The sequence below is a fragment of the Pyxicephalus adspersus genome, chromosome 7 (genome assembly GCF_032062135.1).
Source record: "Pyxicephalus adspersus chromosome 7, UCB_Pads_2.0, whole genome shotgun sequence".
NCBI classification, from domain to species: domain Eukaryota; kingdom Metazoa; phylum Chordata; class Amphibia; order Anura; family Pyxicephalidae; genus Pyxicephalus; species Pyxicephalus adspersus.
Genome location: NC_092864.1, coordinates 68,685,799 through 68,705,738, shown reverse-complemented (window position 1 = coordinate 68,705,738; position 19,940 = coordinate 68,685,799). Strand labels below are relative to the sequence as shown.

Genomic DNA, 19,940 nt, shown 5'->3' with positions numbered 1-19,940 from the left:
AGTCACTACTTACCAATGCCCCAATGGTTTTGGGGCATTTATTGATCTGGTCAGCCACTAATCACCAATTTTGGGGTTATTTTCCCAGCCAACCAGGTTTATTTTTACTTGGCTGGGGAAGGGGTATATTTACCGTCTCCAATTAGCCACCAATGCTGGGGAGTTACCATTACAAATGAGCTGTGAAGGGGATTATTACTACATACACCTGTCCTGGTTAATATAACTGTGGTCAGTATTACCAAATATTGGGGGGGGGGGTGATCTGGTGAGAATCTGGCGTGTGTACATCGCTCGTCATCCGCCCTGGCGCCCCATGACAAACGAATGTAATGGAAGTGAATGGGAGAGAACGCAGTGGGGTGCCACTCCGTTGTTCCCCCCCTCCCCTCTCTGCAGAGCGACGCTGTATGTACATTCACGCATCCTGCAGGATCTTTCACGATCCTTTTCAACGACAATTATTGAGAATGTGTACCCAACCTAACAACAATGATGGGGCTTATTTTATTCTCACTTTACTTGCCTTGTCTCTAGTGGGTCAGCTGGCGGTGTTCTACAATCTCTTTTTTTTATGTGAAGGTGCGCCTCATATTTTTAATGATTGGTAACTATGCAGCAAATTGGGCAGATTGATATGCTGGAAATGGTAGATTTTAGGTGCAACCGTCAACTACTTGTAGATACAAAAGTGGCCCTGAGGCCCTTTGAAATTGGAACAATTTGAACCAAACTATCACAGTTTGGCCCTGATTCATTAAAGCTCTCCAAGGCTGGGGATAATACACTTTCACCAGTGAAGCTGGGTGATCCAGCAAATCTGGAATGGATTTCTTCAATGTCATTTGCTATTTGCTAGCAAATGCTTTGAATCCATCCCAGGTTTGCCGGATCACCCAGCTTCACTGGTGAAAGTGTATTATCCCCAGCCTTGGAGAGCTTTAATGAATCAGGGCCTTTGAGAGAAGCCCAAGTAGAATACAGAATGTAAAGAGTGCACTGTAAGTAAAATAAGTGTTCCATATGGTTTTCGGAGAAAAAAAAAAGTGTCTCTGACAACAATTTTTATTTTGTTTTATTTTTTAGACACAAGCCAGGCATTTGTCTTTAGTTTCCATTTTTGTTCTATAATTTTATTATTGAGAAATTATTAAATGACATTTTTATTGTTAGCATGACTGTTTTGTCAATGGAGCTCCCACCTGTATGTGAATAAGAAAATTGAGCGTCACTAACAACCATCCTTTGGTTATGGAGCAGACAGTAATTGGGGTAAATTTGGTGGGTGGAGCACAAGAAGGCCAACAACAAAACTAACATGCGAAGTTAAGAAAAATATAAAAGAGTATAACTAGTAGTCACAGCCGTAAAACTTACTACTCCCCCTATCAATTGGGAGATCAGCTTTCCTTAGAGGTATGAGGACTATAAACCAGGGCAGAATGAAATGTGATAATAGAGGAGTCCGTGATTAAGAAGACTGAAAGAATAATTTGCTGTAAGGCATGCCTCAACTGAGTAGTTTACTAATAGTTCCTTTATGGTGGGGGTTTGTATGGGATGGGTTCAAGAGAAAATTGGGGTAGGGACTGGGTATGACCTATGTGCTGGTCTGTGTTGGGACCAAAAGGTAAAAATTTGGAAATTACTAGAGGGTTCAATGCATTAGACGAGGGATGGGTTATGGCTGGGGACAAGGAGGTCCTCAAAAATAAACATTGATGAATACAGTTCTACGTTTTTGATATAGTAAATCTGAATTCAAACGTCTGATTAACAGTGGGAGTGGGAGGTTGATGTTTTGGTATACAATGAGCATATCATTTGAATTTAAACTGTTGCTTTATTTTTACATAGTTATGGTTTTAATATTTGAGACAATGTTAATGTCTATGTGAAAATGATCAAAATATGTATTTGGAAGATGACCTTAGGAGTGTGAACACTATGACAGTATGAATGGAGTTATGTGTGGTTTATGTGCTGCTAAATCTCCAATAATAAAGAGAAGATCTCAGAGAATTAAATAAATAGAAGGGGAAGGACAGGCTGGGGCAGTCAGCAGTTACCCTGAAAAGCAAAATGTATAAACCTAATACAATGTACTTTTATGGGTGGGCAATGTAAAGAAGGCTCATTTCTACAGGTGATACTCGGTTAAATCTAGTTATCTGAAGCAATGTAGAGATTTTTTAACATGGTCAGATGACCAAATACAGAAAATGATTATGGGTATTAGTGACTTCATTTACTCGAAATTGTAAATGGCAAGTTTATACTTAAAGTGTGGCTAATGTCACTTTAAAAAATATATGGTCAGGCAGGTGATTATTGCAGAAAGACATGCTATGCCCCTTCTGCAGTAACCATTCTTGTTCTGTACTGCCCCAATTGTCAAATTTTGTGAGATGTGCAGATCAGCGGTAATTATCAGGGAAGCCCGGCAATCCTAGGAATTAATGAAATGATTTACGTCATCCCGGAACAACCAACTAAGAGGATGAAAAAAAGAAAATGGTGGTGCCGTGATGACAAAACATTTAATTTTAGGACACTTTCTGAGATTGTTTTCCAAAAATTAGGATTGTTAGGTAATACTGTCAAAAACAGACATAAAAAGGAGTGTTTTAAATTGATTTTGTATAAACATATTACACACTATTAGTCGCGTGATTAATAAGGCTTACAGCAGAAACAACTACAAGTACAATGAAAGCAATGGGGCATTTAAATACTTATTCATTTTTAGAGTTAACAGAGAGTATGAAAACTACAAAAAGGAAATCAGGTTGACACTCCATGGTTTCCCCTGCTGACATCTTTATTACTACAATGTCCTGTAGTGATGTATGGGGTCAGCAGGTGAAACCACTTATTCCAGAGGGAAACACTGGAGTGTCCCAGAAGTGTAATTTTCTGCAAATAATTCTGGCAGTGATTTATCTTCATTGCTGTATCGGTGGCAATAGAGGTAAGTGCTCCCCACTACTGGGAGGGATCAGAGAACCCCCAATCTCTTTTCTTGCTGACCACATGTGCCATGATCTGAAAGCTGTAAATCCATAAGTACTCCTAGGTGCTTTCAGTTTCGTTACTGCCATCAACTACAAGGTTGTGGCCCTCAAACGTTCTGGAACAGACAGACACAAAAAAAGGAACTGAGTAGTCTAAAAGTCAAGAACAAAGCAAAGGCAGCAAAAAAGTAACTGGAGTCTGTAAATGGTGAAGAAGCAGAATGATAAATGGGAACATAGAAGCTCAGGGGGCCACAGGAACATGCAAGGTCACGGGGCTCTCAGGAGGCATATAAGGTCCCAGGAGGCAATCTGGGCCACAGGAGGAACACAATCACTCAAACAGAGCTTATGTATAGCACAGAGACTGATTTGCAAAAATCTTTAGTGATCTGGACTCCAAGTCAACAGATTGCTATCAAAATTGGGTAATTAAAATGAATTTATTTAAAAGAAAATATAAAAGTTAAAGTAAGCCTGGTTGTATGACCTACATTTGTTTGTATGAACAAAGGGTTCTTGGGAACTTCATGACATGCTTCAGACTCCACACCATACGGAGGGTGTTAAAATGATAAGCTTGAGTGTCATATACTCTAGGTTTACTATTCCCATTCTTTTGTTTAATACTATATTTACAGCATACTATTCTTGTATGTACTATGAGCTATAGCTATATTCATTTTGTATTATGGGTTGTTTTATCAGTATGAGAACTTTCTTTTAAATTACTCTTTTGCATATTGTAATGTATCATGAGTTCAATCTGTATTCATGGCCAAATTCAAATTTTTTGCCTATCCGTCGGGAGGTTTCTATGTTTGGGTCCCCCGTCGTACCGTTATCCGTCTTTGGCCTACCGCAGTGGAAGCGCCAACATCTTCTTTTCTCTTCTTCGGGGTTCTTCTTCCTGTGTCGCCCTATCTCGCACACCACAGACATGAGATCGGGTGAGGTAGATGGAGAAAAAAGATTTTTTGTTCCATTAACCTCCTGGGCGGTTCATTTCTGTCTGGATTTATATACCTAAAAGCTGTACATTGTCTTTCATGGAAATTGTTTTACATTTTTTTTTTTAGTTTGAGTATAATAAAGTTTAAAACACAAAATCATGTCAAAATTATAAATAAATACATTTAAAAAAAAAGGTATTATTTTGTTTCAAACTTTATTATACTTTTATATTATACTGTAAAATTAATTTTCATGAAAGACAATGTGCCGCTTTTAGACATATAAATCCATATTGCATTCAATACAGTTATTTTGTACTGAATGCAATACAAAATAATTTGAAATTCACGCTGCTGCCCTAGTGACCGCTGTACGCACCAACATCACCAGGAACTCCCAGGGAACATAAGCACCCTCGCCGGGGGACAGACGGAGGAAGAGGATGCGGCCAGAGGTTGGTAGGACACTGGAGGATGCAGGGGAATCCCGATGGGACCAGTGTTTCTTTTTTACTTTTTACTTTTTTGTGACTCGGATTACCGCTGGAGAGGTTAATGAAAGGGCTCCTTCTGGGCATGCTCAGAAGGAGCAGCCAAGAGCCTCCTGGGATGTGTGACATAGATATCCAAGGAGACATTGCGCCCCATTCTGTCTTGATCGCTTTGGTGAGGTGCTGCACCCGTCTTGCACTTAAAAGAAAATAGGATAAAATTTTTACTTCAAATAGAAGGGTTGTCCACCCATTTAAGTAAAGTAAAAATTTTAAGTTTAGGTCCGCTTTATTGACTTTTACTTGCATTTTCACTTGACTAAGCTAAGTGATTTTCCCCTGCAGAGTGTTAATTCACTTTGCTAAGCGTACAGCTCTAAATGTTTAAGTCAACCCCAATGTACCATTTTGATTCTCAATCAAAGTTAAGTCTTCTATGCAGGTAATATAACTGATTTAAAAAGACCATAATTTATGGAGGGTAGAATAGGAATAATTCATAGAGAAGGTACACCGACACTGAGTATAAAAAAGATTGGATTTATTTATTTCTTTTATATTGGGTTTAAATTAAGTAGCCAATTATTTAGACGCTGCACAGGTTGACAATGATATGTTTGAATAATATCTCCTTTAGTATACAATCGCTTTTTTAACAAAATTAATTTGAGAGAAGCATTTGAAATGTTTACATATTACCATTGAAATATTTATAAAACTTCTCTATATACATTCTTTATAGGTGGATCTTTATAGACATTAATTATCATATAAGACATAAACACAGCATTCAAGTCCGAATTATTTTCTTAAAGTTAAAAGCAGCCAACAAGAAGATATATACTATACATCTGCAGAATAAAAAAAAATAAAAAAAACAGTACCAACTAATAGCTGCACCCAAACCATGAACAATATTAATATATATTCCAAGGATTGTCCACCTCAATTACCCAGTGTACATACAAAGCTTCTTGAAATATTGTTATTTGGTATAAAACTTATTTTATTATGAGGCAGTTTTTGAAGATATGGCTTGTAATCCCAGGGCTAACTAAAATAGGCATTCTCTACTATTGGAACAGGAGTTTATATCGGTATTCCTGGTGCAGTACTTGGATCTGATGACAAATGACAAATGATGTTTTTGGGTGAAGTGTAAGAAATAATGTCTTTGTTTTAAAGTATTTTACCAAATAAGAAATGAAATGTTGGATAAAATGTGTTATGGGATAGATATGCAGGAAAAAGACCAGAGATAAAGCAACCTACACAAATAGTCTCAAATGCCAAGGAAGCACAAACTGCTTCTAAGTGTAACTCATAGTTGCTTGGATTTCCTCTGGATGTATTACACATAAGATAAGATGCTTACAGCACAGTTCTAGCCAAAACTTGGTTTATTGAAGAAAAGAAAAATCTGCTTATTTGATGCTTCTATTTTCATATTTCCTTGGATAGAATTTCCCTAATTTCTCGCTGAACGGAGCAAAATGTCTCCAGTTAAGGCAATGACAAATTATAATACTTATACTATAATACACTGCTTATCCAAAAAAGTTTGCATTCCTGGTGAACAAAATGGGAGAGCTTGATGTTTTGGTTTTCAAAGAGCATATCGTTTGGTTTTGAACTGTTTTTTTTTTTTTTTTTTTTACAAAGTTAATTTTTTAATATTTGAGACAGTGTTAACGGAAAAAGTAGTGTTATCCATTTTTTGGCTTTGATGGTATTTTTAGACTCTGACAAGTTTGAACCTCTATTGATACCGCATTTGTAATAAAAGGCAATGTAGCAGTTTATCAGTTTTATTTTAAAATGTACGTTTTAATTCTAAGTTTGGGAAAGGAGTGGTGCTGGATCTTTCTCCTTTTCTCCTCCTCTGGGAATTAGAGAAATATAAAAGCGTAGGAAATGAAATTCTTTTCTAAAAGAAACACATGGAAAAAATAAAATCCTTTTTTCCCTGTTATCTGTATTTTAAAAGTCATGTACCATAGAACAGTTACTTCATTGTCTGCAATTTAGTACATAATAGTTGTAAACAACACATCAGATATGTCATTGTTTTGATATTTTCACATACGTATTAATATATTGTATAAGTAGTTCTTAGTTTATATCTTGGATTTCTAGTCTTTCAAACTTTAGAAAACAATGACTTTCCATTTAATTGTTGGGCCTTTGTGAAGACGTACATTATGTGAGGATTAGCCTCACCCATCAGAAGTGAATAATTTGTATATGAAGAAAACCCATCGCCTCCACATTTTATTGGAGTCTGTGCAGGTTGAAACCTGCTACATTCGTTTCTTAAAAAGAACAATTCAAAAGGGAAACAACCTCTTCCTCCAGCTTTGATCTCTGCTCCTTACATTCTGAGTTTTATGTTATTGTATTCTACTACAAAACAGGGAACTGGGAAGTGTATTTTATTAATAGCTAATAGTAAACGAGTTAGTGGTCCAGAGATGTCATTTTAATACTTAAATTTTAACCACCTCACACCTAATACTATTCCCCTAGTTACTTATATTTTTATAGATCTCTGTATCTGAGCTTTTATGTCCTTCTAGTAATTGTATGGGTTCTTTGTTTTTTTTAATGAAAATGCAGCGGGCCGTGTGAACAGGGATTAAAGGGCAGAGCGGCTGCAAGCTAGCCAGTCTATAGCCTCTCCATGTATATTCATGCTGAGGGAATTAGATTTCTGTCAGCATTACTTTACACAGGTACATAGTAGGTTAGGTTGATAAAAGACATAAGTCCATCAAGTTCAACCACTAGGGAAATAAACATATCCCAGATATAAAACCCTATGAACATAGTTGGTCCAGAGGAAGGTAAAAAAAACCCCGGGTACAATTTGCTCCAACAGGGGAAAAAAATCCTTCCTGATCCCATGAGGCAATCGGATGTTCCCTGGATCAACAGTCAGAATTTTTACTTTAAATTAAAGGGTTGTCTTCCCTTTTATGTGAAGTGAAATTTCTGAGTTCGGGTACACTTTACTTAGTCTTTAGGAAATCATTATATGATGTATACAGTCAATATTACCTGAAAGTGCACTTTAGTGGATTACATGCATTATGTTTTTACGTGTTGCCATTGGCATGGCACATTATATTCTTATTAATAAATAAAGGACATTTTAGGAATCTTTGTTTTGCTTGATTGTGAAGATCAAAATGCAACAGTTTTGCATTTTAAACCCCAGCCTGTTCCTAAATAACTATTGTTAGGTAGCTTTAAGAGGAGTAAAACACATACTAGCTCTAGATGGGAAAGCAGATTGTTGATGGGCCAACAGTAGTCGTACAGGACACCCCTGCAAAGCAGAGCAGTAGTATATTAAATTGAAACAGAGGCTTCTTGGTAGTCCATAACTATATAACTCAGTTGGATTGTGGGCCTGGAGCCAAGAAATGCACAGAATTACAGGAAACAGTGAAGAGCGCACAAAATAAATACAAAGATATTGCTTATGATTTGCAGGATTTGCAATAAACAAAGAGAACTATTTCATGTGTCAAACTCTGATTTCGTGCTAGTACTGTCATCCAGAATAATTGGTAAATGTAAAAGAACAGGAAATCATATGGTTATCACTAACACTAATAAGGTCATTTAAGCTGTGGATGGGTCAAGGTTACTATAACAAGCTGGGATAAGAATAAGGGTTAGGTCAAGTTTAAGTGTTAAAGCGGAACTTAACTAAAAAAATTACACTTACCTTTAATCCCGTAGATCCCTCAATGGCTCTGGTCCTTCTCACAATCTGGTCCTGCATCATCCTGGAATTCCCCTTTGTCCTGGCATGGAGGAAGCGATGGGCGACGCCATCTTTAGTCTTCCCTTCTGTCCTCTTTCTTCATCACCCGATCTCGCACTGCGCAGGTGTGGGATCGGGTGACGTAGCCGCTGTGAAGAGGAAAAAAATGAGCTGATCTCAGTGTGCATGCAATTGGTATCTCTTTCCCCTCGTTGGAACAAATGCCCCTTCTGTGCATGCCTGAGATTAGGGCATGTGCAGAAGGAACAGCCAGAGCCTCTCAAGACGCATGACATAGGTATCCCAGGAGACTCTGCGCCCCATTCAGTCTTGATCATTGTTGCAATGAAGAGTGTTGTCTACCCTTCTATGTAAAATAAAGATGTTGAGTTTAGGTATACTTTAGGTGTAAAGGTGAGTGCAGTACAAGTTAAATGTATGCTTAAAAAACACAGTAGATATTACATTCAATTAAAAACACACGTTAAAACAATCGATAGATCCAGAGACAGCTGCATTTTTCTAGATTGTTCATCCAGCAGTTCTCCTGCCTTGGGAGACTTCGTTCTGCAATTACTTTTTATGAGCAGGGGTTGTTGATGACTACCACCCCACACCAAATGTAGCAGTGTCAGCATTCTGAGAGGAATGCTACTTTGCAAACTTAGACTAAAAGGAGTTAAAGTACTTACAGGAGCCAATGAGAGTGGGTAGAGCCAAATCTGACTTTTACAGGAAAAGTCAAGGTTTTCATGCAAAGTCAGCTGCCAGCAATGTACTGATTGGTTTAACTTTTTTTAGTTTTTAAACCATATTTGAAGTTTGTTATGTTCATGGTTGTGACTGGTTTAAGTGTTCATCTCAATATTAAAACCTGATGAACTGAGACGTTATATGAATGCATAGCAGATGATACAGTGTTTCTTATTAATGTAGAGTATAATTATTTAGTTGTCAAGATGCCCAGAAGGAAATGCTCAGTATTTCTCTTTCCATCTGTGTTCTCCTATTTGCACATTTGCTTTCTGCACAAACATGCATTTTATTTGTGTCCCCAACTAAGGAACATTGCATATGGCAAGAAAGCAACTCAAGGGTCTCCATTGTTTGATGGGTATTTCCTCTAAAGCTATTTAATCACAATTAAACCATTCAGTAAGGGATTTCCATGCCATTTTGTGCTTGGTAAAAATAAGTCCAGTCCTGCCAAGCCCTGACATGAACCCTTGTTAGCTTCAGTGAAACCGTTTTAATGTAGTGTGTTCTAAATCCATGCAGTTTCAATTATTAATACACTTCATATTAAAACATAATGCATTTAAAGCATAGAAGTGGAATATGAATTATAGAATGCAAAAATATCAGTTTCTGCTGCAGTTGGAAATAGGCATTTTCTAAGTCCCCTCTCCTTCACTAGTGAGACTGCAACATTATAATATTTTATCAAGTCACAGGAAAAGGTCTGGCGTGGATGGGCATAGATGACCCACCCTGTGTAACTTGATTTAAAGTGGTCTACCGACTTTCTTTTGGACATGTATATACTTGTACTCCTTGAACAATCTATATCTGTATTATAATGTCCACAATAACTTGCACAATCCATATGAATGAGACACTGTTAAGAACATTGTTGTACATTACCTTGTATACCCATCTATATGGGCACATATTCATATACTTTTTGGATACTTTTATAATTCATCTATTCCCTTGCATTGTGATATATTGTTTTTGTCAAGGTCCATATAAATTTCAGCATGCAATATTGTCCCGCTAATGTGCGACTACCCCTGAGGAAGCCTACATGAGGCGAAACGCGTCGGTATGATTGTCACACGTATGCGATTTGTCACCAGTAATCTGCTGATGCTGGACCCATAGGGCAAAAGTTTGCACCTTTAATCTTCACGTTTATTAGTTGCAAATTGTCTAGTGCCAGACTGATGTCAAGATATTTGAGAACTTTGAAACATATCTATATTCTTTGTGATTTCTTTATTGTATTTTGAGAACCAATCAAGAATACAACATTGATAGCCTTAAAAAAAACTCTCCTTGCCTTACTGTGATTCTTATTTGTTATGATTTGGGTTTGGCAAACCCTTGAAGGTTAACCTAAAACTTTTTATGTTTACTCACCTACACTGTTACTACACCATATTTATTGCTCCTTTGGTCTACAGACTATAGAATCACTGATTTACAGCTGAGAAATCAATACATATGTATTTCTGATTGGTTTCTTTGCATTACTACACATAACTTTTTGCTAATTTTGTCTGTAAATGGTTTTATTTTGTATGCAATCCAAAAAGATGTAACAAAGATTAGGAAGTGGGACTGTTGATAAAAGTGAAACATTGTATTCTATATATGGTCCCATTAACAAAGTATAAAAAAAATCTTACATTTTATTTGCTTCATATTTACTTTGCTTTTTGAAGACTTTCTGCAAGATCAGTTTACATAGGAGCATCCTGCTATGCAATCCATAGCAATTCCTGGCTGTCATTTACCATCTGGGTACTGCTGGTGCAGGAGATGACTAAATCTAATGCTGGGTACAAACATGCAATAATTGTCATTGGAAAGGATCTTTCATGGATAATATTATTACATTAAATAGGGGTTGCAAATGACAGACAGATACAGACAGTGACACAGGAAGAAGGAGAGGACCCTGTCTAGAAGAGCTTACAATCTAGGATGTGGATGAAGTATTATACAATAAGAGGGGGGAATAAATAGTGGTGGGAAGTAGTGAGGATTTTAGGAGACAGAATAAAATGGGTAGGCAAGTTTGAAAAATTGGGTATTGAGTGCTCTTTTAAATTATCAGAAAGTAGCCGAGCAAGTTAGGAATAGGATGAGGAAGACCATTCCAGAGAGTCGGGGCAGCTCTAGAAAAGTCTTGGAGCCGTGCATGTGATGAGGTTGTGAGTGAGGAAGTCATTAGTAGGTCATTGGAGGAGTGAAGAGAGCGGTTAGGGGGGTAATTTTCTACCAGGTCAGAAAGGTAAGTGGGACAAGATTTGTGCAGAAAGCACAAAATGGGAGGTTGAATTTGAAACGGAAGCCATTAAAGAGAACTACAAAGAGAGGCAATGGAGAAGTGGTAGGAAGGATGGATGAGTCTGGCTGCAGCATTCAGAATAGATTGTAGAGGAGAGAGTCGGACTTAAAGCCCTCTGCCCAGAACTACTGCTTCAGACTGTGTCACATGACTTATCTAATGTTAGAACTTTGTTTTCTGTTAACAGGTAAAAGCAGATAAAGAAGGCAAAGATGACAGAAATTCGCCGAGATAGCACAAGCAGCCTACAGAGAAAGAAGCCACCATGGCTAAAACTGGAAATACCATCTGCTCCTGTTACAAGTGAGGAGCCAACTTTTGTACAGGTATTATATCACCTTATTTATATCACTGATCCCAAGGTTTAAATGCATTGTGTCATACAAACAATCTTCCTACTTTAATTAAAACAGAATCTGTGTACACCTTTACTTGTCCTGATTAACTTTGGCTCATCCTACCCTATCTCAGAGGTCGGGGAGATATCCCAAATGAATTGGGACCAGTGGGATTGGTAGAGATAGAGTCCCCACACACACCTCTGTTTTGGACCCCCTCTAATTTGTCATTTTAACATGCAATTGATCACTTTTGTCTATTTTTCCTTTTTTGGGGAAAAATGCAGATTACAGAAAGCGAAGATTGTCCTAAAAGTACTTTCCAAATATAACTACTGCTTTGGTTACCATTTAACTAGAAAAAAAGATGTAACTCTTCATTGACTTTATCCATCTATCATGTTTGACTGTCTATTGACCATTTCTGATGTTACCCACATGAATCTGGCCATCTGTCTTATGTGGAGATCAGACTTTATATTTTTAAGAAGAAGCTGTTTCTGGCTTGGTCTACAATGGCATGAGTTAAGGCTTTTCATTCAGATTTTGGATACAATTTTCAAAGCAACAATTTATACACAAGAAAAGGCTGAACAGAACTTGCCTGGAAGGAGTGACCACATTTATTTTACCCAGAACCACAGCATATTAGTTAGAGGTTTAAATAATTTCAGTTTTAACTTTACAAGAGGCTCTTGGTTGAATGGGAATGATACCAAAAATACCATCAATCCCAACTTCAGGCTAATGCCTAACAATTTAAAGTAAAGCAAACCTGTGGTTGTCCAAACCACAAACAACTGTTGGCAACATAATAGGCTTGCCGACTTTCATTTCACACTGCCCTACTAACCAGCAAAAAGGGTCAATGATACAGAAACTAGAATAGATCTTGTTGCTGCTCTTGTAACATTTTGTATCACTTTGCAAAGAAACAGAAATGCATGCAGGCTTGGGGAGGTTCCTTCACTGTTTTGCTGCTGTAAGTTGTTTGTGGTTATAATGGGCACAAGTTCACTTTACAGGAAACGGTACTCGAATAAATATGGTTTCTGCCATTACTGATCTCTTCTTCATAGTAAGCAAAAACGTCCAACCCTGACTCCTGTTAAATAAACCTGTGATTTTAAGTGGTTTGGACAAAATTCAGATCTTTAACCCTTAAGTTAACCTCCTTGATAGATAAACTCACTATTCCCTACACAACCCACTGCAGATATTTCACTGCTTTTGTCAAAAAGGATTTTCTCCAACACATTGACTTAGATGACTGTGAAGATACTCAGAAATTGGCAGACATTCTTTACAATCTGCACAAATTTCTGTAAATATTGTAGGCACTACAAATCTAAAAACATTTTTGTTAAAAAAAACATATTACAATTAAGAATAAAATGATACATCCTGAAACATTGGGCCTTTTTTATTAAAGCTCTCCAAGACTGGAGAGGATACATTTTCATCAGTGAAGCTGGGTGATCCAGCAAACCTGGAATTGATTTCTTAAAGGGCATTTGCTATGTGTTAGCAAATGTTTTCAATCCTGGACCTAATGCATTCGCAGTTTGCTGGATCACCCAGCTTCACTGATATAAGCGTATCCTCTCCAATCTTGGAGAGTTTTAATAAATCAGGTTCATTGATTGAATGTTGTTCCTCAGTGTGATGCACAGATGAGAATGATACAGCACCCATATTTCTGCTCTAACTTGTTCATATTTTGTACTAAGGTGGCATCAGTGGCTATTGATGTCTAGTCTGTTGGTCCTACACCCCACTGTATTAAAGGGGGGAAAGACCATGTCACATATCTAATTCACTTAATGATTTAATTATGAATTGTGTTTTATAATAATTCAAATATAATTCACTGAATACACTTCTTATTTGCCAAAAAGCCAGTTTATTTCTTCCTTTTCTACCTAAAAAAGAACAAAGACATTTCGCTTTTTTTTGGGAGTTACCTGGGACCACACCAAGCTTTGATTACTAAGCTAACACCTTACACCTACCTAAAAGATGCACTTAGTTGCATACTACACAGCAATCAGCATCTGGTTTGGACAACAAACAACAAATCAGGATTGTGTAATGTACAACATAGCATGTAACGAGTGGTCGTTAGGACTATATAATGTACAGTATAGCATGTGGGGTGCAGCAGTCAGGACTGTGTAACTTACAACTTAGCATATCGAGTGCAAACATCAAGAATATATAAGGTACATTGCTAATCAGTGGGAGAAAAAAATGACTAGTAGTGGTGAATACTTTATAAGTGGTAGAAAAAATGTTTCAGTGTCGGTGGAAAAAAAAAACAGTATCAGTGAGTGGAAAAAATGTCAAAAGATATTTAAAATGAAACAAATAATGTTGGCGGTCAGTGAAAGGCAAGAAGACAAAAAATGCTCCAGTGCCAATAGGTGGAAAAAATGGCAAGGGGATGATAGGGGGAAAGAAAGTGTTTTTGGTCAGTTATAGAACAAAAGTTCAGGTTTGCAAAAACTCCCAGTGTTGTTGGTCAGCATAAACAATACCCATGACCAGTGCAGTGGTAGCAGAAAATATCTCACAATAGAATACAATAGTGTCTTTTTGGAAGTTATAGAAAAATGGTGTTAGTAGTGTTGTACAACACAGCCTCATTCTGCTGTCCTCAATAGCGACACAGTCAGACAGGATATCCACAAATAAAGTTTTTATGAAAAAGAAAGACAGGGTTTGTTTGGCAAAAATTAACCATATGTATTCTTTGGCATACATACAGGTAAGTTGGTGTATATACAAATCTGCTGGTAAAAGCAGGAGAAAATTGAATTACAATCCAACAATACATAAATAAAATGCAAGAAAATCAGGCTCCCCTGAGAGATGAAATACCAGGGAATTTGCCTTTCATTACTAAATAATCAGTTGCCTGACTGACATAACGTAATAAAGTTGTTATATATCTCTAACCCGACGCGTTTCCCCATTAGGCTTCATTATTTGCCGTTTTCATGATGGAACATGGACTTTCCAACTAAACCAGCTATTACTACTTTTACTACATACTACAAGGAAGGGCACTTCTCCCCCAGTGTTTCTGACATCTCAGTTTGAATGTCTTTTGCTGACTTTCCTTTGAGAAACAAAAACTTCATGACGGCCCGTAACTCCAACGACGTGAAACTTGCTTGTGCCTCGGCCATCACAGCTTCTCACTAAAAGAAAAAACAGTTTTAAGAATCGCAAAGACCTGATATTTGCACAGTTACATACCAAGATATTAGGCTGTCATATGCCCCCACACTCATTTTTCTATTTCATCTAGAAGGGGGCAAAGCCAGGAACTTCTCAGCCCCTTGTATAAACAGGAGAAAAAGATGAGTTTTTTGTAGTAACCAGTTATCATCAAACTGTCACTGTCTGTACATAATGCTAAACAAAATGCTACTGTCAGCAACACTTTACTTCTTTTCCTCCAATGAATACATTTAGCACAAGTTTTGCTGTAATTTAACAAACTATATATACACCTAGTAAAGCTGGTAAATCGTAAGAAAAAGATACAGAACATTTTTCCTATGTTAATGCCATTTGGACACTACTCATATATCAAAGCAATGCAAACTCTTCCACCCTCAAGTTGTTGAAATGCATGCTTGTTCTATGCATCTGTACTTTTACTAAGTAAAACATACCAATAAAAGGAATATTGTGTACTTATTTTGTATTTTAATAAAGAAATCTCTATTCCCAGCACTTCAAGCGTCAAACTTTTTTAAGAAGCGTGAGTATGCCAGTAGAGAACACTAGAATTCCTTCACCTCCCAATGAACAGAAGCGGCCTATACTGCAACGTCAGACCTCAATCACCCAGACGATAAAAAGGTAAATACTGATTGCATATTCCTGAATTATACATGTTGTGCTAGCCTATGCTATGGGAAACTATAACCAAATTTTTATTTTTCTGCATTTAGCTGTCAAAAGATAAATCAAAGTGCTTTAATGTAGTAAACTAACACAGTTTTGTGTCCTGTTTTCCAGGGCAAAACATATCTAAGGCCACAAACCATCCTTCTTTGTGCCTCTTTCTATTCTTTGTGACAAGTTATTTACATATAGGTTTATATAGATGGCTTTTGTGGTTCCTTAGATGTACTTTAGCTTTTTGCCTATTCCAGTATTTCTTCTTATGCCAGTTCACTAGAAATACTGCGTATATTGGAGGAAGTAGGAGCATATCCTTTGCAGGCAGAAGCATTGTGCTACACTATGCTGCAGAGTGCCTTAAAGCAGAACTAAACTCAAAATAAAAAAAAAACACACTTACCTTTAATCTCGCAGATCCATAGATTTGTTGGGAGGTTGCTTTGTTGGGTCCAGTGTCGTCTCAGTGTCTGTCTTCGACAGCGCTGGGTGCCGACATCTTCTTCTCTCTTCTTCCGGGTTCTTCTTCCTGCGTCACCCAATCTTGCACTGTGCAGGCGCGAGATGGGGTGACGTAGATTGGAAAAAAAATATGCCGTTCTCACTGCACATGTGTGAGATCTGCAATTTTTTTCTTCCTTTAAAGAATGGTCTCCTTCTGCGCATGCTGTAGATCGGGGCATGTGCAGAAGGAACAGCCAGAAGCCTGTTGGGATGCATGATGTAGGTATCCCGGGAGGCTTTGCCCCGGCAATCAAGACAGAAAGCAGAGGTGCTGCACCCTTTTTTTTTAGTAAAAAAACAATTTTTACTTTAAATAAATTAATAATTTATTCATTTTATTAAAATTTATATAAATTAAATAAGTAATTGTCCAAAGTAAAAATGTTAAGTTTAGGTCTTCCTTTAGTGATTGACCTTAGAGTCTATTTACACTTGACTTTTACTACATTTCAAGTACTGCACTTCATGTTCTTCTTCCTTATATGGCTGGTTCTTATATGTGTGCTGCAGTTAATTGTGTTCTGAAATGAAAGATGTAGGGGCCCTTTCACACACACTGCAAAGTTAAATTGTGTACATGCTGGCACCACACACGCTGCTGGCATCTCTTCACGCTGTACTACACACACTTGCATAGGTGTTAACGGGCCATTTCTAAGCTTACTGACTCTGCTAGACCACTGACAGCCAGCAGTTCCAGCAGTAACACCCAACAAGTTGCTTAGACTGGGCATCATTTTAAAATGCCTCATGCACATACAAATATTATTCCAGTGCCATTTATAAGCTGCCCCTTGGGAGCTGGAACAATTTGTTTTTCACCTGTACAGTATTTATAATTTTCATTGTTCATTCTAGTTCTAATAACACAATAAATGGTTAGCATTTTGTTTTCATCAATGTTTCTTTCCTGTTTTTCATGGAAGCAAGCGTGTGACATTTGACAGAATCAGTACTATGCCGGTCAAGGGGCACCTAGCTAGCAGGAGACCTATTCATTTTAGGAAACGACAAACAATCTCTACTTTCTTTTTCAGGTAGTTTAGTAAATGCATGTAGAGTTCTGCATGAGTTTTTTTTTTCCCCAGTAAATCAAGATAATTCCTAATTTGTGCCAAAAGAACCTGACTCATTTCTGTTGGATTGCTTTGCTTTATGTTTTGCAGTGTTTTTTCAGTGGTTTTGAACAGTAAATGCATGCCTAGCTATGATTCACATAGATTATTTGTTTTTATAAAACACACACCTAAAGAGAGTGTGGAAGATTTTAGTTACCCTGGAGCCCGGCAGGCTAAATTATCCCTTGGTTTCCTCTATGTCTTAGATATTAAAGTTTTAGGCCATGGTTCTGTCTACCTGTAAATTTGGGGAGGGGGTGGCATTCTTTCTAAAAAATTCATAATAACATTAAAAAACAGCCAACTGGCATTCAAAAGCATCTGTGTCAGCAACAGTCTCTGAAGAGACATTTAAATCATTTAGCATTTGAGAAACCTATGTTCTGCATATTGCATCATATATGAGTGTTATACAATTAAACTTCAGCTAGATGCCAGCACTTTGTAAACCCTGGTTCACATTTTGAAACACATTTTAAAGTTTAAAGTAAAGCTGTAGGACTACCCTTTGCACATAATTTTTAGACAGTACATGAAAATTATAAGGAAAGACCAAATAGGTCTTCATTTCTCAGGTTTTAAGGGACAGCAGCTGTCTATTGTTTTGCAATAAAGCATGCTTTTAGAAATCATTTTATTTAGTTCCCATCTGTATGCTGCAGCTTAGTGGATTTTAAAATATAGGATATGTGACATTCATCATCTATGTACGTTAGCCTGTGTTTGGTAGAGCTATTGAAATGTAGGACTAACTTGTAATAAAAGAGGAATAGACTGCAGAGATGGAGACATAATCCTGCCCCTGTACAAAGCATTGGGCAGACCACATCTGGAATATGCAGTCCAGATTTGGGCGCCAGTTCACAAAAAGGACATTGTGGAATTGGAGAAAGTGCAGAGAAGGCCAACTAAACTAATAAAAGGAATGGAGGAGCTCAGCTATGAGGAGAGATTAGCTGAACTGAATCTATTCTCCCTTGAGAAGAGACGTATAAGGGGGGATATGATCACCCTGTATAAATATATAAATGGTCCATATAGAGAACTCTCTTCCCCAATATTCACTTTGAGATCATTACAAAGAACAAGAGGGCACTCTTTACGTCTGGAGGAAAAGAAGTTTAAGCTCCGGATAAGGAAGGGATTCTTCACTGTAAGGTCTGTGAAAATGTGTATTAGGCCACATTTATCATTATGGTATAGTGAGAAAAACCAGGGCTGAACAATCAGAATAACTTAGGATGCTTGGATGGACCCCAACAAGCAAAACATCTTTGTTGAAAATAGGTGTGATGATGTTTCTAGGTCAAGTTGGGTTTGCTGATATTGTGGGATAATTGATCTGAAGTAGGCAATAGGCAAGAGCATAATATAAAAAAAGCTGGTAGTGCAGGCAGAATTTTAAGACAGGGTCGCACCTAGAAATAACCTGCCCTAACATTTTGAAAGCCACCGTCAACAAAATTATGTTTAATGGTGGATAACCCGACCACAGGAAATAAGGGAGAGTACGAGGTTTTGTACAAGTGTATTTTTTCTTATAATTTTGAGCTGTTGTTTAATTATCTCAAACCAAAAAAATATATTACAACTTGGTTAGAAGAAATAAAACAAGATTTCCCTCTGTGCGTGATGTCACCTTTTTAATCCGTCATTATATACTTATGTTTGTGTGTTGGCTGCTGTAGTGGAATGTAAGCCTCAGTGCTACTGTGGAACTTAGAAGACAAGTATGTGCTGATTAGCAGAGCTCAGATTTTATTGGCATTGGAAGCTGCAACAATCATGATGTAGCTCCAGGGACACATGGGCAGTGATATTGGGTGATAGCCTTGAACAAACTAGAGAACACTTGTATTAAATATGTATAAAGTGTTTTTTTAAACATGCATTGTTTTTTTATAACACATACATTTTAATGTTTTAGCACAGGAAGGATTTTTATAATCTAATCCTATAAATCCTGGGGGCAAGCGAGCTCTTATCCCAGACATTTGGCCTGGTAGGCATTTACTAATTGAGTTAAAATAATTTGAATCAGAGAAAGCACTGGTAAGGCCCTGGTCCAGCAACAGTGCTCACCAGACACCAGTCCCCCAATCTAACACCGCACTCTGCATGTATAGCAGCCCCCATTCAGCCATGGAAGACTGGTGCCTGGGGAAGGGTTGGCAGAGGACCAGAATCCCACAGATAATGCGGAACCAAGATTCCGTGTTTAGAAAAATTACAGAAAAAGCATTTTTTTTTTTTTTGTTGCAAAGTAACTTATATTAGGTGAATTTTAAATGCATTGTACAAAACACACGTATTTTTATAGTACACATAAATACAAAGCAAGATTGGTCATTCCCAGTTATGGGAAATGTGACCTATTTGGCTGGACAGAAAATCCCTAATGTTGATAAATTATAAGTAACTGTCTCGTATCCCGACGGGTTTCCAGATCATGAAATTAATACATGTATTTTTGGTACAATATGGTACAGGATTTCTAGTGAAAATACATCATAATAATACATTTGGCCAGTGAAGTGCTAGCAATCAATTTTTATGGTGTATCAGTCAGAGAGTTATGTAAACAAATACCCCATCTGTTTACATACCTCTCTGATGGATACAAATTGAATACGTGTGTTTTGTACAATTTATTTAAAATTAACAGAAAAGCTACTTTGCCACAAAAAAACACACTTTTACTGTTAATTTTCTAAACACTGATGGGGTTGGCAAAACAAATTTACTTGTAGAATATAGTC

General features: G+C 37.3%; 1 protein-coding gene across 2 annotated transcripts in view; it reads left to right on the top strand.

The window, feature by feature from the left end:
• Positions 1 to 19,940, top strand: part of RHBDF1 (rhomboid 5 homolog 1) — a 78,416-nt gene that overhangs the window by 29,589 nt on the left and 28,887 nt on the right. For both annotated transcript variants that reach the window (XM_072418890.1, XM_072418888.1), the window contains exons 2-3: positions 11,494 to 11,632; positions 15,387 to 15,517. In XM_072418890.1, coding sequence (XP_072274991.1) covers positions 11,519 to 11,632; positions 15,387 to 15,517 — 245 coding nt within the window. In that variant the 5' untranslated portion in view covers positions 11,494 to 11,518. The remainder of the gene's footprint in view (positions 1 to 11,493; positions 11,633 to 15,386; positions 15,518 to 19,940) is intronic.